The sequence below is a fragment of the Lissotriton vulgaris genome, chromosome 1_2 (genome assembly GCF_964263255.1).
Source record: "Lissotriton vulgaris chromosome 1_2, aLisVul1.2, whole genome shotgun sequence".
In the NCBI taxonomy this organism is placed as follows: Eukaryota; Metazoa; Chordata; class Amphibia; order Caudata; family Salamandridae; genus Lissotriton; species Lissotriton vulgaris.
In genome coordinates, this window is record NC_141686.1 from 170802914 (window position 1) to 170824817 (window position 21904).

The following is a 21904-nucleotide window of genomic DNA, read 5'->3' on the forward strand; positions in this document are numbered from 1 at the left end:
GTTGGAAGCCCATCTGGACCCGCAGCTTTCTTTCTTGCCATTCTCTCGACTTGAGATCTAATTTCCCCCTCGGTGATTTCTTTTCCTAAGAAGGCTACTTCTTCATTACTTAAACGAGTTAGATTTCTCAGAATGTCTAAATTGTCTATTTCTTCCGATGAAATATTCACTCTTTCACGATAAAGGTCTTCATAAAAAGATCTGGCCTCCTCTTTAATGTCTTCATCCTCAGATAAAACTGCACCAGTTCCTCGTTGTATTAAAGTTTTAATGTTGTTTCTGGACCTGTCAGCTCTGGCTTTCCAGGCAAGTAGTGATCCACATTTCTCCCCATATTCAAAATTACGCAATTTGCTTACCTCCCATTTATCTCTTAGTATCTTTTCAGAACATAGTCTATGATTAGTTTGTAAGTCATTTAATTCTTTTTCTAGCCTCGATACTTCTGTTCGATCATTAGAGATGGCATGGAGAAGTTGCTGCTCTTTTATTTTAATTAAATTGAGATTGTTTACATCTTTTTCTTTAGTTAGCTTTCTATTTAGAGCCATTTGGGAGCCGTATATTCCTCTCAGGAAAGATTTAAGAGCATCCCATATAGTTCGATTTGGGGCTGAATCATTATTAAATAGGAAAAACTCTCTTATACTTTTCTTAGTGCTAGTATTGAAATCGGCTTTTAATAAAATAGTCCTATCCAAAGTCCACCTATGATCTAGTGGGTTCCTTTTTTGAATACTAATACACAACTTAACCACGGAGTGATCTGATAATCCATTAGGGATGTATGCAATAGAATGAATATTTGATAACATCGTTCGATCCAGCAGAAAATAATCTATCCTGGAGAACTGATGATTTTTTTTGCTGTAGAACGAATACTCTCTCTGGGAGCCATGTTTGACTCTCCAGGCATCACACAGCGCATACTCCTTAATAATATTTTGCAGCGTACAAATCGATTTTTTTGGACAGTTATATTTAGCCTTTGAAGTGCGGTCAAGTTCTACATCCAGTAGCAAGTTAAAGTCTTCCCCTAGTACTATAGGAATTGGAAATTGTAATAAATAACTTGCTAGTTTATGAAGGAAACATGGATTATCCTCATTTGGGCCGTAATAGACCCCACATAGGAGTCTAACAGGGCCCACTGATACCACTACCGCCAACCACCGCCCTGACTGATCTGTAGCCCAATCATGGACAACAATTCCTTTATTGGCACAAATAATAATTGCCACCCCCCTAGTAGTACCCGATTGTTTGGAACAAAAGATTTCCTGAACCCACTTACATTTTATAAAAAATATCTCTGCATTTATTGGCTTCCAAATGAGTCTCCTGCAGGAGAATTAATGATGCTCCGACATTCTCTAAGAAATGGGAAATGTTAAATTGTTTCTTATAACTCCCTAATCCATTCACATTCCAGGAGAGGATTATAGTTTGGCTAGCTTGCATACTCTAGTTTTAAATTTTGAATGTGGCTGATAGCACACCTTAATATCTTATCTAAATAATAAGTGATCACAAAAAATAACTTTTTTATGGTGTCTGAGGACATTTTTTGTTTTTTTTCCCCCCTTCCCCTGGAGCACCCACCCCCCCACCCTGCGGGGAACCCTTCCCTCCTGATTGGCGAAAAAGGTTTCTGGTATTTCTAATAGGTTCTGCCATATTTGAATATGTTTGTCTAAGTCGTCGGGGAACATGATAATCAGATTATTGTATATTTCCCCAATTTTAATTGTGTTATTTTGGATAATCGTTTCATTTAATTGTATTTTCAGCAATGCCGAGTTGCCGCCACCCTTTTTCATTAAAAAATCTCTAATTTGCAAGTATTTAAATAAATCACGATGATCCAAACCAAATTTATTTTTTAATGATTCGAATGAGCTGAGCCCTGTTAAGTTGTAAAATGAGCCAAGTCTAGTGATACCCAACCCAACCCACCGTTCCATACATAAATCAGAGAAAATCTCAGGGAGATTTCTATTTCTATATATAGTCGTATTGTGTGAAAATTTACCAATCCCCAGGATTTTGCGTACATTGCCCCAGGTAGTATATATTCCCTTTAAAGTTTTAAAGCAAACCTTTTTAAAGTGACAATCATAGGTCAGACGCCAAAGATGATTTCCTATGTCTTCGCCCAAACTAAGTTCCTGTGGAGTCGGGACCCCCCTCACTTGATCTAATTGCGAGTTTGGGGTTAAAAGTGCTCTGCTATAGTTGAGAATGGTCGCCCACTAATAAACTTTAAGGTTTGGAAAGGCAAGTCCTCCTCTATCTTTGGGTAGATTAATACATTTTATGGCTCTACGCGATCTACTGTACCCCCAAATAAAGCGAGAAAACATACCATCAATTTCTTTTAAAATTTGTCGGTCAAACATTAGACAAATAGTTCTGAAAAAATATAAGAACTTAGGGAAAAATACAATTTTAATAAGATTACATCTAGCAATGATAGTTAGATGGAAGAAATAAGGAGGAAGATTTCTGAGTCCAAGGCCCCGAATTTTGAAGTCAATGAACCCTAGCCTTAGGTTGGAAATAAACATTTTATGAGAGGCATAAAACACAAATGTTTGAGAGTGCATTAAACTACACCCCACACCTAAAGGGGCAGAAGCTGGACTCTAAGTCGCCAACGTCTGTATTTAACTTTTGTATGTCTAAATAGGCACATAGGAGACTTGCAGCAGTTAAAGAAACATCTAAGTGAACATAAATATTCATAAAATCTAGATCAATATTATTGAGCTTTTCTGCATTCTGCTAATGATTCCTATGGAACTTGGCACTCAATTTAATATCTATCATGTTTCGCATGCACAACATTAGAATTCATATCCCTTGTGAACATGATGCACCTGTCCACAAAAATATACTCTGCATAACACAATCCCTCCATCAGACAACGTGCATTCTCTGTTTAACACGACTGCATGTGCACCATGGTACAGGTACTGCTGGCTCTCCATCTGAAGAATCACATGCATAAGAGACTTCACTATTTTCTGGACATGCCACTAAAGCTTTCCACCACATGATTTTTGGTCTGCCCACCTGAAGCCATGTTCTTTGCAATAACTGTCTTACCTCCTTTCCAGCACTCAAAGGACATATTCCACCTCAATGAACTCACAGTTTGTGCAGATTGCTCACTCATAGACCAAGAACATATAAAGTTCACAACCACAGCACAAGCCCAAGTCTCATGTTATTCAGAGTGTATCAGATTCAGCACGCTCTCCAACTAAGAGAATCAATGCCTTACCAGCAAAGGAATCCATGCATTGTCAGGATGTGTGAGCAGGACTCATGAAAGAACCAATGTGTCAAATAGGTTAATAGGGTTAAATAGAACCTGCATTGGATCAAACAAACTCCAACTTACCATGGCCACAGCTTTTGATGCCAGCACCTCCTCGACTGTCAGGAATGTGTAATAGGAGACATTTGCAAGGACATAAGCAACAGTAACGATTGAGACGGACACTATCACTGCTATTGGGATGTTTCTGAAATAAAAGAGAGAATCTGATTGACACGTTGCCCTCCAGATACAGTAAATATCAACTTCTGGAACAGTGTAACATAAGAATGGCTGAGGACCAGTAAAACATTCAAGGAGTAAACTGGTAGATGTGTGAATATTAATTCTGTGATTTTATATTATCAGCAAATCAAAAATAATAAAAATGTAAAACAATGCACAAATACTCTCACATGTATAGAGAGAGAAACTATATGTACAGAGATTAATATACCATGTATTAACATTATTGTCTCCTTCCTTAACCGTGGTGATAAATAGCTTGTTTTATTATATTTATATGGTTTATGCCATGACATTTTGCGGTACATTTGTTTTATGACAAGGCATTTAAGCAAATCAAAAGCAGTAAGGTGAATTTGCACTTAAGAGGCCTTGATTATGGGAAGTGCTGTTTCCATGTATAATGTAATCATTTCAAATGTTAATAAGCCACTTATATGTAGGCCTTATTGCCCATAAAGGCACGTTGTAGAAATTTAATAGTAGGGCATGTAGAAATGAATGGTAAACCTGTTATCTTACAGTGACATAGTCCCAAAGACAATATTCAATGGAGCAAGGCTGGCTGCTGTCACTGGGAAACATTGTTAGATTTATTAAATGCTCAATTCGGATTGTAGCAGCAAGAAAAATACTTCTTACACTCATTTGAATTGTAATTTAAAGTCCTTTTAAATGGCTAGGTTGGATTTTAAATTATTATTTTTAAAATGGCTCATTTAAAAAAGGTAATTACTCATTCATTGGGTAATGCGTATTGAAACCTGAGAGTGCATAAAAAGGCATGGGCATATAGGGAGTGGGACCTTCTGACAAGGTGGCTTGGGGAGCAATTGGGCCCTGCCTGATTGCACATCAAATGGGTCTTTTACCAGCACACACAAAGGGACCTAACAACTTTAGGACTCCTAAATGCCTTCTGTGAATACCGAAAGTCTTAAAATTAGGATTTTTCTCAGTTTAGTAGTAGTAAAGTTAGGACTCCTAACTCTCGGACTCCTAAAGGCCTTCTGTGAATACCGAAAGTCTTAAAATTAGGATTTTTCTCAGTTTATTACTACTAAAATGAGACAAATCCTAATTTTAAGACTTTCGGTATTCACAGAAGGCATTTAGGAGTCCTAAAGTTAGAACTCTTAACTTCTGTGAATACCGAAATGAGTAAGTGCCTTCTGTGAATACCAAAATTAGTAAGTGCCTCTGTGAATACCAAAATGGTAGTAAGTTTAGCATTTTGTCTTAAGTTAGTTCTGTGAATCGGGCCCTTACTGCCCACTACAACACATCCATGTCATTTATTCTTGATCAGATAGCCCCTCTGAAACAAAAAAAAAACCAGGAACATCCCATCCAGATCCTGGTTCAATGCGGATATGAATAACGAAAGGAGACAACTTAGAGCTACAGAAAAACTCTGGAGAAACAACCCCTTCGCTAGCCTTCTCAAACAACTCAAAGCAGCCCTAAGAAATTACAAAAAACACATCCACAATGAAACTTCTTCTGCTCTGCCCTAGACAATGCAAAAAAAGTCTGAAAGAACTATTTAAAATCATCAAGCAACAAACCACTAAGCCCACAACAACTTTCACCCAGGCCTCCACTGAACTCACCAAGATTGAACACTCCGCATCAATCCCGCCAACGAAAGCCTTCCCCTAGATACTATAGAAAACACATGCCTTCTCAGCACATCTTCATGGAAGGCCTGCACTCCCATCACAGAAGCCGAGATTACCAAGCTCATCTTCACGTCCAAACACGCTTCTCACCTCCTGGACCCTATACCTACTTAACTGACCAAAAATCTCAAACTCTCCATAGCTCCTTTTTGGTGCAGAATCATCAACAGTTCCCTGCAATCTGGTATTATACCTGATTGCCTCAAAGTTGGCCAAGTCACGCCACTACTCAAAAAAACGGGCCTTGACTGCACAGACCTGACCAAATTCAGACCTGTCTCCAATCTCCCCCTCCTATCCAAAAATTATGGAGAAATGCGTCCCCTCTCAGCTGACTCAACACATGGACAACATCAACCTTCTTGACCCACACCAATCGAGGTTCAGAAAAGGTTACAGCATTGAGACAGCGATCCTCAACATCACAGACAACATCCACCAATCACTAGACTCCGGGCAATGCTGCTTTCTCATTCTCCTCGACCTATCGGCAGCATTTTACACAGTAGATCACTAACTTCTCATCAAAGCCTTACAATAAAGGACTGGTGAAGATGAAATGGTCCTCCGATAATTCACATCTTTCCTCCAGGACTGCTCGCAAAACATAAACAGCAAAAACTTTACCTCTGACCTCAACCCTTTCAGCAGAGGTGTTCCCCAAGGCTCAGTGCTCTCACCACAACTATTCAACATATACATGGAACCTCTCACCACCATTCTTAAAAAGGCAAAGATCCCCTTCCACCTATACGCAGATGACACCCAAATCTATCTAGAAACCTCCTCCCCAAATGACATCCTCAGACTTAACAACACTCTAAAAGAAATTCAACGCTGGCTATCCCCAAATCACCTTTAACTCAATCAAGACAAAACGGAGACCCTCCTCATCTCCAAAAAAGACGAGAACCCGCAAATCTCACCCTGGCCAAATCCGTAAAATCCTTACGAATCACCCTAGACCCCAAACTGGACATGACCAACCACATCAAAAACTCTGCAAGACTGCCTTCCTCAATCTAAAGCTTCTATACAAAATCAAACCATTCATCCCTGCTAAAGACCTCAAACAAGCCACTCAATCGCTGGTGCTATCCAGGCTCGATTATGGCAAAGCAACCCTAACCGGCACCACAAAATCCAACTTGGTTCCCCTCAAAACAACCCTCAACGCTGTAGCCGGAATGGGCACTGGAATCGGGAAGTATGACCACATCTCACCAGCTCTTAGAGAACTAAAATGGCTCCAAGTTGAACAGCGAGCCAATTTCAGAACGGCATGCCTCACGCACAAAGCCCTCCACACTGGAAAACCGGGCTATCTAGCCGCCAAACTTAAAAGGGCCGAGCAGACAAGAAACCTCAGGTGCTCAAACTCCCTCCTTCTCATCCCATTGAGAACACACAAACATAAAACAGCTGCAAGATCATTTGCTGGAACAGCCCCCAAAATTTGGAACTCCAACCCAGCAGACATAAGAACTATCCCTTCCTTAACTAAATTAAAAAAACACCTTAAAACCCTCCTGCTGACCCGCGCCCTCCCGATGGATGGCCACGCTATCCCTGTTGCCGGTGCTCTCCGACTATACTCTGCTCACATCCCCCTCAACCCGCCTCAGGACTAATTGCGCACTTTATTAATGACACCTTTCGGTCTACCTCAATTTCAGCATTCAACTAGACTACCTCAGGACTCTACCTCTACCTCTCGAAGACTCAACACTCTTGAACCGCTGAACTGCTGAACTTCTTTGGTCTACCGTATTTTGGCACTCCAGAAGACGACCACTGGACCCGACCCTACCTCTAGAAACCTCAGCACTCTTTGGGCTACCTAATTTCTTTGCTGAGGGCTGTTCTAATATGTTGGTCTATACTGAAACTATGTTGTAAAGCACTCCGATACCCACAGGTCTGGTCAGCGCTATATCAAACTCCAAAAGTAAACAATAAAGAGGGAATATCCTACCCACAAGCAAGATGAGACACAAAAGACACACCCCAGAACATGAAGGAGAGAAACATTAATGTGAACCTGGACTGTGACAGCTGAACAAGCCCCCTGATAGATTAAAGACGCTGTCTGCAGCTGAATGCAGGACTAGTGGGTATCTCCAGGGCAGGGATGCTGCCTCCTTATACCCCTTGAGGACCATTCAGGGGAAGTAATGGTCTCCACTGTTACCCTTATGCCCTGCCAGACAGACAGGAGGCCATGGGGCTGTGGAGATTGCAGCACAGGGGAAAACCAGTGTAGGGAGCCAGCAAAAACAGCTTCCTGCCAAATGTACCCATTGTTGGGCTAGCGACCTTCTGAAAATACTCCTGAGTACAACTCACCACTAGGAGAAAAATGTAACTTGAGATGATCAAAACTGGTCCAATGGGGCTGGGGGTATTCATCTTAAAAGGATTCCATTTATTTACCCCTTGGTAGAAATGGAGGGCGAGGGGCTCTGCCCCAATTTCCAAACATTACCCCCGGGCTGGGTCAGTGCCCGGGGCTCATTTAAGCTACATTAATAATTTACGATCCAGGGAGGTGGTGTGCATAGTATTTTCTCCCTAGAGCTCGGCGAGGCCTGGCAACCCCTTCCCAGGGAATGGCATATGGAAAAATGGGTCCTGAATTCAAAGGTAGGGCCCAGTCCTCCAATGAGGAAAGAGAAAGGGAAGCACTGTTGCGCCCTCACTTACAATGACAGTGTGCTGTCTCCTGCTCCTCGTGCACGTTTCTGGGGGAAGTCTGAAAGCCACAGCAAGAAGAGCACCCAGCCCAGACCCAGATGAAGACAAGAGCCAGCTCCTGCAAGACAACAGAACCAACTGAGCGGAGAGTCAGCGGGAAGTGGGGAGTGGGCTCCCTACGTTTCCCCAACAAGAATATCAATGGCGTGTCCTAGATGGAATTGGGCACTCACATGTAGTTCACTGAAATAAAGAAAGAAAAACACGTGGGGTGAAATCTCACTGAAAACGGAAGTGACAGGGGATACTCATTTATTATTCATCGATCCTGTGAAGCTTGTTCTAAATGTGGAATTGTGCACTGTGGATCCCCAGGACCACCAAACAAGTTTTGAAAATAATGTGGGGCTGCAGGAGGTGCAGCATCCCCAACCTTTAACTTTTAGAAAATTTACCCTATGTCTCTCAGGCCATAAGAAACATGACCTGGTGAGATGTTTCATTACTTTTCAAGTATTCTGAAGGCTTGAAAATGTGTTCTACCGTCTGGGAGTGCAGCGCTCTTGAATGGTGGTTTTACAGCTGTTTGTTATCCGGCCTAAATATGCTAAAGACAGACACTTATGTTGATTGATTTTCCATGCAATTTTTTACAATATATTACGGTCATTTTGGATAAACAGTGTAATGCTTTTTTGACAATTATGATTGCCTTTAAACATGGGTATTGATTTCAATGTTTATAATGATGTTTCCTAACCTGTGAATTATTGACCTTTTTAATGTGCTGACTTCTTGACAAAGTCAATAGGCTTGCTTCATTTAAAGTGATACCCCTTTTACATTGTGACGTTCTAGCTGGCATAAGTGGGGGAGGGGTACTGTGATTTTGGGGGGTCAAATGTGATTTCAGAATGGAGAGAGAGAGAGTGTGTGTGTGTATATAGATATATATATATATATGTATACATACATATATATTTTCATTTCAGAATTCTCCGCTTATTGGCGGAAAGTACTCAGACACTCCAGCATGCTGAATAAAGTAATTTAATGGCTAGAAAAACGACGAGTTTCAGCTTACTCCTTGCTCACGCTGCTAGTTTACAAATTCTTGAGGTAAAACGTATCTACAAGGGATTTTTTCTTAGACTGAGTATATTTGATTAAAAAAGATTATTTCCAGGATTCGTGAATCGATTGAACCTGACTGTATCCATAGGATAACCAATGTATTTCAATGTTGTTCACAATCATACATTCAATGAAGTGAAAAAGGAGAATATGAACTTACAAAGCACACAACAAACTAATTATATTCCAAAAAACCTGTATTTTGAGCAAATCATGGGGATGTATAGAGGTCTACTCGCCACTGTGGAAGGTCTTAACTGCCGATTGTGAGACTCATACTACGGTTTTGGCTCTTTCAATTGCGGCTACCACTGGAGCTTATATTTCTGTAATACTGAGCGACTAGTATTACCAATTCAGATCTCCTAGATTCAAGAGAAAATAATCGTTCATTTTGGAGACCAGTGGCAACTTGTGCCCAGTTACCTCAAGGGGCTTTCTTTTTGAAAAAAAATTAGTCCTGATGATGGTCTCATAGATGACAACAAAGAAGACAGAAACGTCGACCAATAACATCATATCCACAGCCTTTGTGCATTGGAAGAAACCTTTTTTGCATTTATGAACTGGTGTTCCCATATCATTTTACGGAGTTGATGTCTTGTTATGAATTGATCTGTGAATTCATATGTACAGCCTTTCATGACTTTTTATCTTGATTAATTTCTATAAATCCCCATGATTTGTGTGTCATGTATGTAGAGGAAGTTTTGGGGACACCCAATAGGTGGCAAATAAGCTGGTTTTCACAGCTCTGAGCATTTTCTATCCCCGCACACTCCTGCACCATAAGTAGCTGTTGATACGCACTTGGCTTTATAAATATAAATTAGTTCTTTTACCGGTTTTCCCCCTAGTTTGGATGAAACATTTCTTAATGCTCCTATGGTATGCGTAAACGCTAGTTGCCTAGCGTTTACTGCTGTATGCCAACTACCCCTCCTATCAAAAATCACGCCTAGGTAGGAGAACATGTCCGTGGTTGCAATTCTCTTGCCATCAAGATAGATTGGACAGGGCACCTTCTTAGTCCCTTTCCCACAGGACATTGTGTAGGTTTTTGATATATTGACTCTTAAGCCTCTGTCGCTCATGAAACTATTTATCCACAGTCCTCTGTAGTCCTAACCTAGTTTGCGACATTAGTGCTGCATCGTCTGCGTATAATAATATTGTTGTGTGGGTCCCACCAATTACTGGGTAATCGTGCTGTGAGTCCCTGAGATAATGTCCTATTTAGTTGATGTATAGGGTAAATAACAGGGGTGCTAAAATGCAACCCTGGTCTGTCCATGTTTGGACTATGGGGCATTTGATTTGTAATTCTTGTAGGTTGGTTGATATGCAATCAATCGTGTGTCCAGCCTCGTGCGTGGGCTGTGTGATGCATATATTAAGGCCTAACACATCCATTGTGTCCCTGAAGGAAATTGCTGAAGCATCGGTTTGGGACTCAAGGTGTATATTGATATCACCGAGTAATGTGAAATTTGAAAAACGTAGGGCCAGAGAACTCAGCGCCTCCCCAATGCCTTCCAGGAAGTCTTTACATGGGCCTGGGGGCGATAAATCAAGGCACCTGCAAACGTGAAGGAATCATTAAGCTTAAGTAAGAAGCCCATCCCTTCCGCATCCTTAAGCTCTTGTAATTTAATTATAGTACAGTTAAATGAATCTCTGTATATAATTGCTATTCCCCCCCCCCCGGTTTTCCTCCCTATCCATCCTCAGAATCTGATATCCCAGAGGGAGGGCATGCACTATATCTGGAGTAGACCATGATTTGAGCCACGTTTCTGTGACAAACAAGCAATCAAAATTCTCTTCTAAAATTACATCGTAGATGTCAAGTGCGTGTTTCGATAGTGATCTGGCATTGATCAGTGCCCCTTTTAAATCTGCCTCATTAGTAGTGTATGCAGCGGTTTGCGTCCAGTGGAAGACTCTATGACATTCTTTACAACTCACCGGGCCTTTCAGTATTGGAATGTCTTGTTTGCAACTACAAGTGGTAGAGGTGGCACCAATAGCCATGAGCTCCTGTCTGCTATAGGTAGTGAAAGGCATGGTAGTGGCAGAATTTCCTGCCCTGTGCCCGGCCAGAGCACGGACGGGCACAGACGGGCTTACCTTTGGCGCACCTTCGGCGCGCCGCCGGCACGCCCGCTGCGCCCGTCCGCTGCGCTCCCTAGTAGAGGGGTCCATTTTGTAGCTGCGAGGGCGGGAGGGTCCGAGCACTAGTCCGCTCGCCTACTCCTTCCCTCACCTAAGATGGGGGAGCCTAAAACGCGGTCCCCAGGTAGCACCGAAATCGGCTACAAAGGTCAGCGCTTGATCGGGAGGCTGGTAGAGGGTGTATGTGATCCCTTAACTGCCAGGAACCATATGCCCCCAATTTAACAACCAGTGCAATGTATTAAAATACGGCGCAGTGACAGTTTTAAAAACGAGTTGCAAATTAGTTAAATGTACAGGCAAGTAGTCTACATGTACATACAAATTATCAAAGTCCCGGCTTTCCGCCTCAGGACACCACGAGCACTCAATCAGTCTGGGTTCGTGTTGGGAATGGGCTTTTGTAGCTGCGAGGGCGGGAGGGTCCGAGCACTAGTCCGCTTGCCTACTCCTTCCCTCACCTAAGATGGCGGAGCCTAAAACGCGGACCAGTGGAAGACTCTTTGACATTCTTTACAACTCACCGGGCCTTTCAGTATTGTAATGTCTTGTTTGCAACTACAAGTGGTAGAGGTGGCACCAATAGCCATGAGCTCCTGTCTGCTATAGGTAGTGAAAGGCATGGTAGTGGCAGAATTTCCTGCCCTGTGCCCGGCCAGAGCACGGACGGGCACAGACGGGCTTACCTTTGGCGCGCCGCCGGCACGCCCGCTGCGCCCGTCCGCTGCGCTCCCTAGTAGAGGGGTCCATTTTGTAGCTGCGAGGGCGGGAGGGTCCGAGCACTAGTCCGCTCGCCTACTCCTTCCCTCACCTAAGATGGGGGAGCCTAAAACGCGGTCCCCAGGTAGCACCGAAATCGGCTACAAAGGTCAGCGCTTGATCGGGAGGCTGGTAGAGGGTGTATGTGATCCCTTAACTGCCAGGAACCATATGCCCCCAATTTAAGAACCAGTGCAATGTATTAAAATACGGCGCAGTGACAGTTTTAAAAACGAGTTGCAAATTAGTTAAATGTACAGGCAAGTAGTCTACATACATACAAATTATCAAAGTCCCGGCTTTCCGCCTCAGGACACCACGAGCACTCAATCAGTCTGGGTTCGTGTTGGGAATGGGCTTTTGTAGCTGCGAGGGCGGGAGGGTCCGAGCACTAGTCCGCTCGCCTACTCCTTCCCTCACCTAAGATGGCGGAGCCTAAAACGCGGTCCCCAGGTAGCACCGAAATCGGCTACAAAGGTCAGCGCTTGATCGGGAGGCTGGTAGAGGGTGTATGTGATCCCTTAACTGCCAGGAACCATATGCCCCCAATTTAACAACCAGTGCAATGTATTAAAATACGGCGCAGTGACAGTTTTAAAAACGAGTTGCAAATTAGTTAAATGTACAGGCAAGTAGTCTACATGTACATACAAATTATCAAAGTCCCGGCTTTCCGCCTCAGGACACCACGAGCACTCAATCAGTCTGGGTTCGTGTTGGGAATGGGCTTTTGTAGCTGCGAGGGCGGGAGGGTCCGAGCACTAGTCCGCTCGCCTACTCCTTCCCTCACCTAAGATGGCGGAGCCTAAAACGCGGTCCCCAGGTAGCACCGAAATCGGCTACAAAGGTCAGCGCTTGATCGGGAGGCTGGTAGAGGGTGTATGTGATCCCTTAACTGCCAGGAACCATATGCCCCCAATTTAACAACCAGTGCAATGTATTAAAATACGGCGCAGTGACAGTTTTAAAAACGAGTTGCAAATTAGTTAAATGTACAGGCAAGTAGTCTACATGTACATACAAATTATCAAAGTCCCGGCTTTCCGCCTCAGGACACCACGAGCACTCAATCAGTCTGGGTTCGTGTTGGGAATGGGCTTTTTTTTTTTTTTTTAAATTTTTTGAAAACCTTTATTCGGAATCAGGACACACAGCTATTTAGCCTAACATCCCGGAGGCAAGGCAGCATAAGCAAAGGAGGGCATTAGCGTCCAACATTAGGAACATACTCATCAGAGGTTAATTTTATTTTTTATAGAAAACAACAACTGGCGCCCGTGGGCGCGAAAGTGGCAATACGTAAAGCATGACGCCGTGTGTCGGGGATGGGTAGGGAGTAGGGCAGGAATACGATCAATAAAGGAAGAGTTCAGGACGGGAGGGAGGGAGGAGGGGAAGGGCATCAGGAGAAAGAAGCACTTCGAAGTTCAGTTGGCGTCACAGGTCAGGGGAACCCAGCCTCCTGTTGGTCAATTGGTGCAGGTGGTTGGCAAATATCCCCCCTATATTCGTTCCATGCTCCCCAGATCTTCGTCCAGTTCTGCGGTCTCCCCCTGGCTACATAGACCGTCTTCTCCCGAACCATACACCAGTCCATGTTGGCCTTCCACTGCACCAGTAGCGGGGCCGCTGTCGCACCCCATCGCTGGGCTATGTCCCTCTTCGCCACCATGTTCCCAAGGGTGACCCACCTAGTCTGTGCAACATTATGATCGGACGGTTCCCAGACATTTAGGAGGCACCGACGGGCCTCCGCATGGGCGGCCACGCCAGTAACTTCCGCCATCACGCGGTGGATCCTCCTCCAATAGGAGGCGATCACCGGGCAATCCCAGAGGATATGTAGGAAGGTGGCAGGAGCCCCACACCCCCTGCGGCAAAGCCCATCTGAGGAGAAACCCATGCGCATCAATCGGGGCCCAGTCACGTACACTCGGTGGAGAATCTTAAACTGCACAAGGCGGAGACGGGAAGAGATGGCAACCTCCTTAGGAGAGGAAACCGCACACTGCCAATCCTCGTCGTCCAGCTCAAGGCCATCCGCCACCCACCGCTCTCTCAGGTCAAGGAGGAGATCTGCGCGTGCATTTATCAGTTTCTTGTACGAGAGGGAAATCGCACTGTCCGGCACGTGCCCATCCAGGATCCTATCTTCCAGCGGGGAACTTTCCGGAATGGCGCCGTCCGGCGGGGAGGCCGAGATCAGCGCATGTCTCAACTGTGCGTAGCGGAAGAACTACGCCGCGCCCAGCTGATATTCAGCCTGTAACTGGGAGAAGGTCTTAATCACGCCCCTAGCAAGCATATCCTCAACCCTGCTGATGCCAATGAGGTCCCAATTGTCAAAGCCCTTGGTGTGCCACAGTCTACCCAGGATGTCGGAATCAAAGAGGGGAGTGAACCTCGTGAGTCTGCCCTGCCATCCCTGCGCCTTGGTGACTGCTTTCCAGATACGAACCGCCGTTAGAGTGGGGCCCGTCAGTTTGCGGTCAAGGGACTTGGAGTATAGGGCACGGTAGTAATTACCGCCTCCCATCAGCCATCTATCCATGGCGTAACCAGGGTTCTCCACTGGGCCGTAGAATCCATGGTTCAGGGCAGCGAGCTGGGACGACCAATAGTACCGGCGCACGTCGGGGAGGGCTATGCCCCCATCGTACCAGGGGAGCGTGAGTTTGTGGAGGGCCACACGAGGGCGGCCCTCCCAGAGGAGAGTACGGAGAAGGCCGTCAACATCGCGAAAGTAGCGGGCAGGGACAGGGTCTTGCGAATTCTGCAGTGCATAAAGGAACCTGGGAAGAGCCATCATCTTAAAAAGGGCCGCGCGGCCTAGGAGGGAAAGCGGCAGGTGGCGCCAGCTATCGACGTCACGCCGCAGCCGCTGAAGTGGAGGGAGCAGATTGTTATCATATCTGAGCTTGGCATTACCGGATATGTATATACCCAGATATTTGAAGCCGCGCGAGGCGATCTGGATACCGCAGCCCCCCGGGAGGCGCGGGGTATCCCCTTTAAGGACATAGAGGGAAGACTTGGCCCAGTTAATGACCAGGCCGGAGTATCGCCCAAATAGTCTGATGACATCACAGGCCACAATAAGGGAACTACACGGCGAAGACATGTACAGCAGTATGTCGTCAGCGTAGAGGGAGACCCTGTCCTCAAATCCGGGGGCCCATTCGATACCTCTCAAGTCGGGATGGGACCGTAACTGCGCCGCAAGGGGTTCGAGAGCCAGGGCAAACAACAGAGGGGACAAGGGGCAACCCTGTCTGGTGCCACGGCGCAGGGGGAAGGATGCCGATAGGCGTCCATTGACCGTCACATTGGCCATCGGGTCCGCATAGAGGAGTTTCACCCAGCCAATGAAGATCGGACCGAACCCAAGTTTAGCCAGAACCGCCCATAAATAAGGCCATTCCAGGGAGTCAAAGGCCATGGTAGCGTCCAGGGACGCCAACACCGCCGGGTCCTTAAGAGTGTGTGCCCGGGCCATAACCCCGTGGAGGCGACGCAGATTCAGGGCAGTGTTGCGGTGTGGGATGAATCCCGATTGATCGGGGTGGACAAGGTCACTAATCACTCCAACCAACCGATTAGCCAGCAGTTTGGCAAGGATCTTAGGTTCCACGTTAAGGAGGGAGATGGGACGGTAGGAGCGACAAACGTCCCGTGGTTTGCCCTCCTTGTGGATGACCACGATGGTAGCAAGTCGCTGGTCAGGGGGAAGGGAGCCTCTCTCAAAGGATTCAAGGAACATCTTGCGGAGATGCGGGGAAACCGCATCCGATCGGATTTTGTATAATTCCACTGGAATACCATTGGGCCCAGAGGCCTTGCCCGAATTAAGGGAGCGAATCGCAAGGTCGATCTCATCCGCTGTAATGTCCCTATCCAGGTCCTCCCTCTCCTCCTCGGAGAGACTAGGCAGGTCTATGTCAGCGAGGAAGGTCGTATTATCCGCCTCCGAGAACTCCGAGACAGACTCATAGATACCACGGAAGTAGTCCGCGAAAGAGTCAACAATGGCGCTGGGGTCAGTAAGGAGCGTACCGTCGTTTCCGAGGAGCTCCGGCACCACTCGACTGGCCATCTCCCTCCTGTCGAGCCAAGCCAACAGTTTCCCGGCCTTGTCGCCCACATCATAGATGCGGCCCTGCTGTTCTTTGGCGAGAACAAGGGCGGCGTTAGTGGCCAAGTCATGATACTCCGCTTGTTTCAGCGATAGAGTATGGAGGGCCAGGGGGTCCGAATCGGACCGCAGCTGGGCCTCGAGGTGTAGCACCTCCTGTTCAATGGCCAGCATAGCCGAGTCTCTATCCCGGCGGGTGGCCGCGATGAGTGCCTGGGCCTCACCACGGAGCACCGTCTTAAAAGCTTCCCACAGTGTAACGGCCGACTCCACCGAGCCCACATTTTCGGTAAAATATAGGTCAATAGACTTGGCCAAAAGGGTGCGGGACTTAAAATCTCGAAAGTACCAGGGATTGATCGCTGCCGGGCGGTCCGACAGAGTCACGCCAAAGTCGAAAGAGACCCACAACGGGGAATGATCAGAAATCCCTCGGGCAAGGAAGCGGGCCTCCGACACAGCTAGGGCATCTGAGGCCAGCGTGAGAACATAGTCAAGGCGCGAGAGACTTCCGTGCGCGCCCGACAGAAAAGAAAATTGGCGAAGCGTGGGGTGTAAAAGCCGCCACGTGTCCACCAGCCCAGTAGAGTCAAGGAAGGACGGCAACCACATCTGTGGTCCACTCAGGTCGCGAGGCGGTTGGCGGTCGAGGAGGCCAGAGCAAACCGCATTGAAGTCACCCCCCACGATCAGACGACCAGCCGGCAAAGACAAAATGGCAACACCAAGGTCCTGGAAAGTACCGGATTGAAGCCCTGGAGGGACGTACACAGACAACAGCGTGAGGGAACGCCCTTCCCATCTCCCGGATACGGCTGCGTACCTCCCCCTATCATCTATCAAGGTGGTCCCTATCTCTAAGGGAAGGGATGCGCGCACAAGAATCCCCGCCCCCCTGGAGCCGGAAGAGAACCCCGAATGAGCCACCATTTTGTAACCTTTGCGATTCAGGGCTTTACAGGCATTGCCCACCAAGTGTGTTTCCTGAAGAAGTACAACATCCGGCATATGCCGCTTAACCAGCTGAATAACCACCCCTCTCTTGATACGATCACCCAACCCGTTAACATTCCAACTGAGAATTTTCAACACCCTACCCCTCATCCCTCCACCACCCACCCCTTCCATCACCCAAAGACACGTGCATCAGAAAAAGTCCAGGATCGCCATTGTCCGTGTGCCACAATACGGGGAAAAAAACAAAAAACAAAACACAAACCAAAAATGTACCCAACCAACCCCCCACCCTGCACCCCTGCATTAGACTAGAAAGCCCCCCCAACTTGCAGTGTGCCTGTCGCCCCATTAACTACTCTACCGAAGACCCAGAGGAGGAAGGAATCCCCGTGGAGTCGTCCCGCCACCCACCTTCAAAAAAAAAGGAGAGAGTAATCACACCAAAACAGTAGTCCGACGGTCCTTCGAGGCAGGGGCAGCCCCGGCGCCCAGTTCATTCCTGCCGCTCCGCTCCGCCCGAGGCCCCTCCAACATCTTCCTCACGCTCCTCCCGTTCTGGTGTGACAGTGTCCAGCCACTCGCTCACGTTGTCCGGGTAATCAAAGAAGTAGGCACGGCCCTTGAATTCCACGCGGAGCTTCGCAGGGAATTGCATAGAGTATTTGAGTCCCATATCTCTGAGGCGTCTCTTGACCCCCGCGTAGCTCAGTCTTTGGCGTTGCACCAGCCTGGTGAAATCCGGGTAAAAATGAACCTCCGCGTTCTGATATTGTAATGGCCCTTGCGATCTGGACGCCTGGAGGATCGCATCTCGATCTCTGAAGTTAAGAAGGCGCGCCACAATGGGTCGCGGCGTCGCCCCTGTTTTAGGTGGACCCCCGGGCACACGGTGGGCACGCTCCACCGAAAAGAAGTTGCTCAGCCCAGAGGGCGCCAGATGTGTCTTAACCAGTTCCTCAACAAAAAGGTCCGCTGCGCCATCCTCGGACCCTTCCGGAACCCCCACTATGCGGACGTTCTGCCGCCTGGCTCGCCCCTCAAAATCCTCCAGCCTTTTAGAGAACTGATCGGCGGTCGCTCTCAAGTTCCGGACCTCTGTTTGTAGTTCGGAGACATCCGAGGTCAGACTAGTGGTCTTAAGGTCCAGCGCTCTCACACGGTCATTTGTCTTCCCCAGGTCAGTCCTGATCAAAGCAATATCAATGGCCATGGAATCCACCTTGTGGGACAGAACCTCATGTTGGTGTTGTCCGTCAGTACGGAGGCTGGTGATGGCGCCCATAATGTCCACCAGGGTAGGATCCGAGCCGTCCGGCGGGGCAGTCACTGGGGTTCCCTTGGGGCCAGCACCCGACGCAGGTGGCGAGTTGAGATTGACATACCGCTCCATACGGTTGTTCTGCGTCTGCGGTTTGCCCCGAGTTCCTTTATTCGATGCCCTCTCCGGAGCGCCCCTGCCCGCCATGTTGGGTCCCCAAGAACAAAGGACCGGTGGTCGCAGGTCAGGGTCCACAGCCAGGAGTCAATCAGGTCAGAAAGACAATCAGGTCGACCAGGGCAGGGTTAGATCACCGCGTCTTCACCAGGGAGGTGGCAATCAAGGCTCCCGCAGCACGATCGAGCGAAGTGGCGAAGTGACGAAGTCCGGATGGACAATGGCACCGTTACGGAGCGGAGTTCAGCTCGACGTAACTTTGCTCAGGAGCCACCGATTCGGGAACCGATTGCAGCCCCCGCCTCAGCAGGCCGCCAGCTTTACAGTGCCACCAACGTGGACCAGGATTTCAAGCAGGATAATTGCGGTGGATCGGACGGTCCACGGAGCTCCGAGCTTACGCGGCCATCTTGGTCGCCCGCGAAGCTCCTCCCCCTGGGAATGGGCTTTTGTAGCTGCGAGGGCGGGAGGGTCCGAGCACTAGTCCGCTCGCCTACTCCTTCCCTCACCTAAGATGGCGGAGCCTAAAACGCGGTCCCCAGGTAGCACCGAAATCGGCTACAAAGGTCAGCGCTTGATCGGGAGGCTGGTAGAGGGTGTATGTGATCCCTTAACTGCCAGGAACCATATGCCCCCAATTTAACAACCAGTGCAATGTATTAAAATACGGCGCAGTGACAGTTTTAAAAACGAGTTGCAAATTAGTTAAATGTACAGGCAAGTAGTCTACATGTACATACAAATTATCAAAGTCCCGGCTTTCCGCCTCAGGACACCACGAGCACTCAATCAGTCTGGGTTCGTGTTGGGAATGGGCTTTTGTAGCTGCGAGGGCGGGAGGGTCCGAGCACTAGTCCGCTTGCCTACTCCTTCCCTCACCTAAGATGGCGGAGCCTAAAACGCGGACCCCAGGTAGCACCGAAATCGGCTACAAAGGTCAGCGCTTGATCGGGAGGCTGGTAGAGGGTGTATGTGATCCCTTAACTGCAAGGAACCATATGCCCCCAATTTAACAACCAGTGCAATGTATTAAAATACGGCGCAGTGACAGTTTTAACAAGCATTAGAAATGCAATCGGGCTCGGATTTATTTGAGTTTGAGCTAATGGCATTGTAAATGCCAATGTATTGTTTCTATGTGTTATGAAGTGTGTTCATGTGGTGTGTACTGCCAGTGATCTCCTTGTGAGTGTGAGAATATTGCACCGTTACTGCCTGTGATGTCCTTCTTGTGAGTGTGAGAAGCTTGCACCTCTGCTGCCTGTGGTCTCCTTTTGAGCGTAAGAAGCTTGCACTGCTGCTGCCTGTGATGTCGTTCTTGTGAGTGGGAGAAGTCTGCACCTCAGCTGACTGTGGTCTCCTTGTGAGTGTAAGAAGCATGCACAGCTGCTGCCTGTGATGTCCTACTCACTACTCTACTCTACTCACTACTCTAATCACTACTCTGCACTCACTACTCACTACTCTACTCACTACTCTACTCACTACTCACTACTCTACTCACTACTCTGCACTCACTACCCTGCACTCACTACTCTGCACTCACTACTCTACTCACTACTCACTACTCTGCACTCACTACTCACTACTCTACTCACTACTCACTACTCTACTCACTACTCTACTCACTACTCTACTCACTACTCTACTCACTACTCACTACTCTACTCACTACTCTACTCACTACTCACTACTCTGCACTCACTACTCACTACTCTGCACTCACTACTCTACTCACTACTCACTGCTCTACTTTCTACTCACTACTCTACTCACTACTCACTACTCTACTCACTACTCACTACTCTACTCACTACTCACTACTCTACACTCACTACTCACTACTCTGCACTCACTACTCACTACTCTGCACTCACTACTCACTACTCTGCACTCACTACTCTACTCACTACTCACTACTCTCCACTCACTACTCTACTCACTACTCACTACTCACTACTCTACTTTCTACTCACTTCTCTACTCACTACTCACTACTCACTACTCTACTCACTACTCACTACTCTACTCACTACTCACTACTCACTTCTCTACTCACTACTCTGCACTCACTACTTTACTCACTACTCTACTCTACTCACCTCACTACTCTACTCACTACTCTACTCACTACTCACTACTCTGCACTCACTACTCACTACTCTACTCACTACTCCACTCACTACTCTACTCACTACTCTACTCACTACTCACTACTCTGCACTCACTACTCTACTCATTACTCACTACTCTACTCACTACTCACTACACTACTCACTACTCTACTCACTACTCACTACTCTACTCACTACTCACTACTCTACTCACTACTCTACTCACTACTCTACTCACTACTCACTACTCTGCACTCACTGCTCACTACTCTGCTCACTACTCACTACTCTACTCACTACTCTACTCACTACTCTACTCCTTACTCTACTCACTACTTTCTACTCACTACTCTACTCACTACTCACTACTCTACTCACTACTTTCTACTCACTACTCTACTCACTACTCACTACTCTACACACTACTCACTTCTCTACTCACTACTCTGCACTCACTACTTTACTCACTACTCTACTCACCTCACTACTCTACTCACTACTCACTACTCTACGCACTACTCACTACTCTACTCACTACTCACTACTCTGCACTCACTACTCACTACTCTACTCACTACTCTACTCACTACTCACTACTCACTTCTCTACTCACTACTCTGCACTCACTACTTTACTCACTACTCTACTCACCTCACTACTCTACTCACTACTCTACTCACTACTTTACTCCTCACTACTCACTACTCACTACTCACTAATCACTACTCACTACTCACTTCTCTACTCACTACTCTGCACCCACTACTTTACTCACTACTCTACTCACCTCACTACTCTACTCACTAGTCTACTCACTACTGACTACTCTACTCACTACTCTGCACTCACTACTCACCTCACTACTCTACTCACTACTCTATTCACTACTCACTACTCTGCACTCACTACTCTCTACTCTGCACTCACTACTCACTACTCTGCACTCACTACTCACTACTCTACTCACTACTCACTACTCTACTCACTACTCTACTCACTACTCTACTCACTACTCTGCACTCACTACTTACTACTCTACTCACTACTCTACTCACTACTCACTACTTCACACTCACTACTCACTACTCTACTCACTACTCACTACTCTACTCACTACTCACTACTCTACTCACTACTCACTACTCTACTCACTACTCTACTCACTACTCACTACTCTACTCACTACTCACTACTCTGCACTCACTACTCACTACTCTGCACTCACTACTCTACTCACTACTCACTACTCTCCAC

General features: G+C 47.0%; 1 protein-coding gene across 1 annotated transcript in view; it reads right to left on the bottom strand.

Annotated features, from left to right (window-relative positions):
- LOC147734775 (cystine/glutamate transporter-like) overlaps positions 1–21904 on the bottom strand; it is a 378702-nt gene that overhangs the window by 130839 nt on the left and 225959 nt on the right. The window contains exon 7 of the mRNA XM_086953633.1: positions 3407–3530. Coding sequence (XP_086809759.1) covers positions 3407–3530 — 124 coding nt within the window. The remainder of the gene's footprint in view (positions 1–3406; positions 3531–21904) is intronic.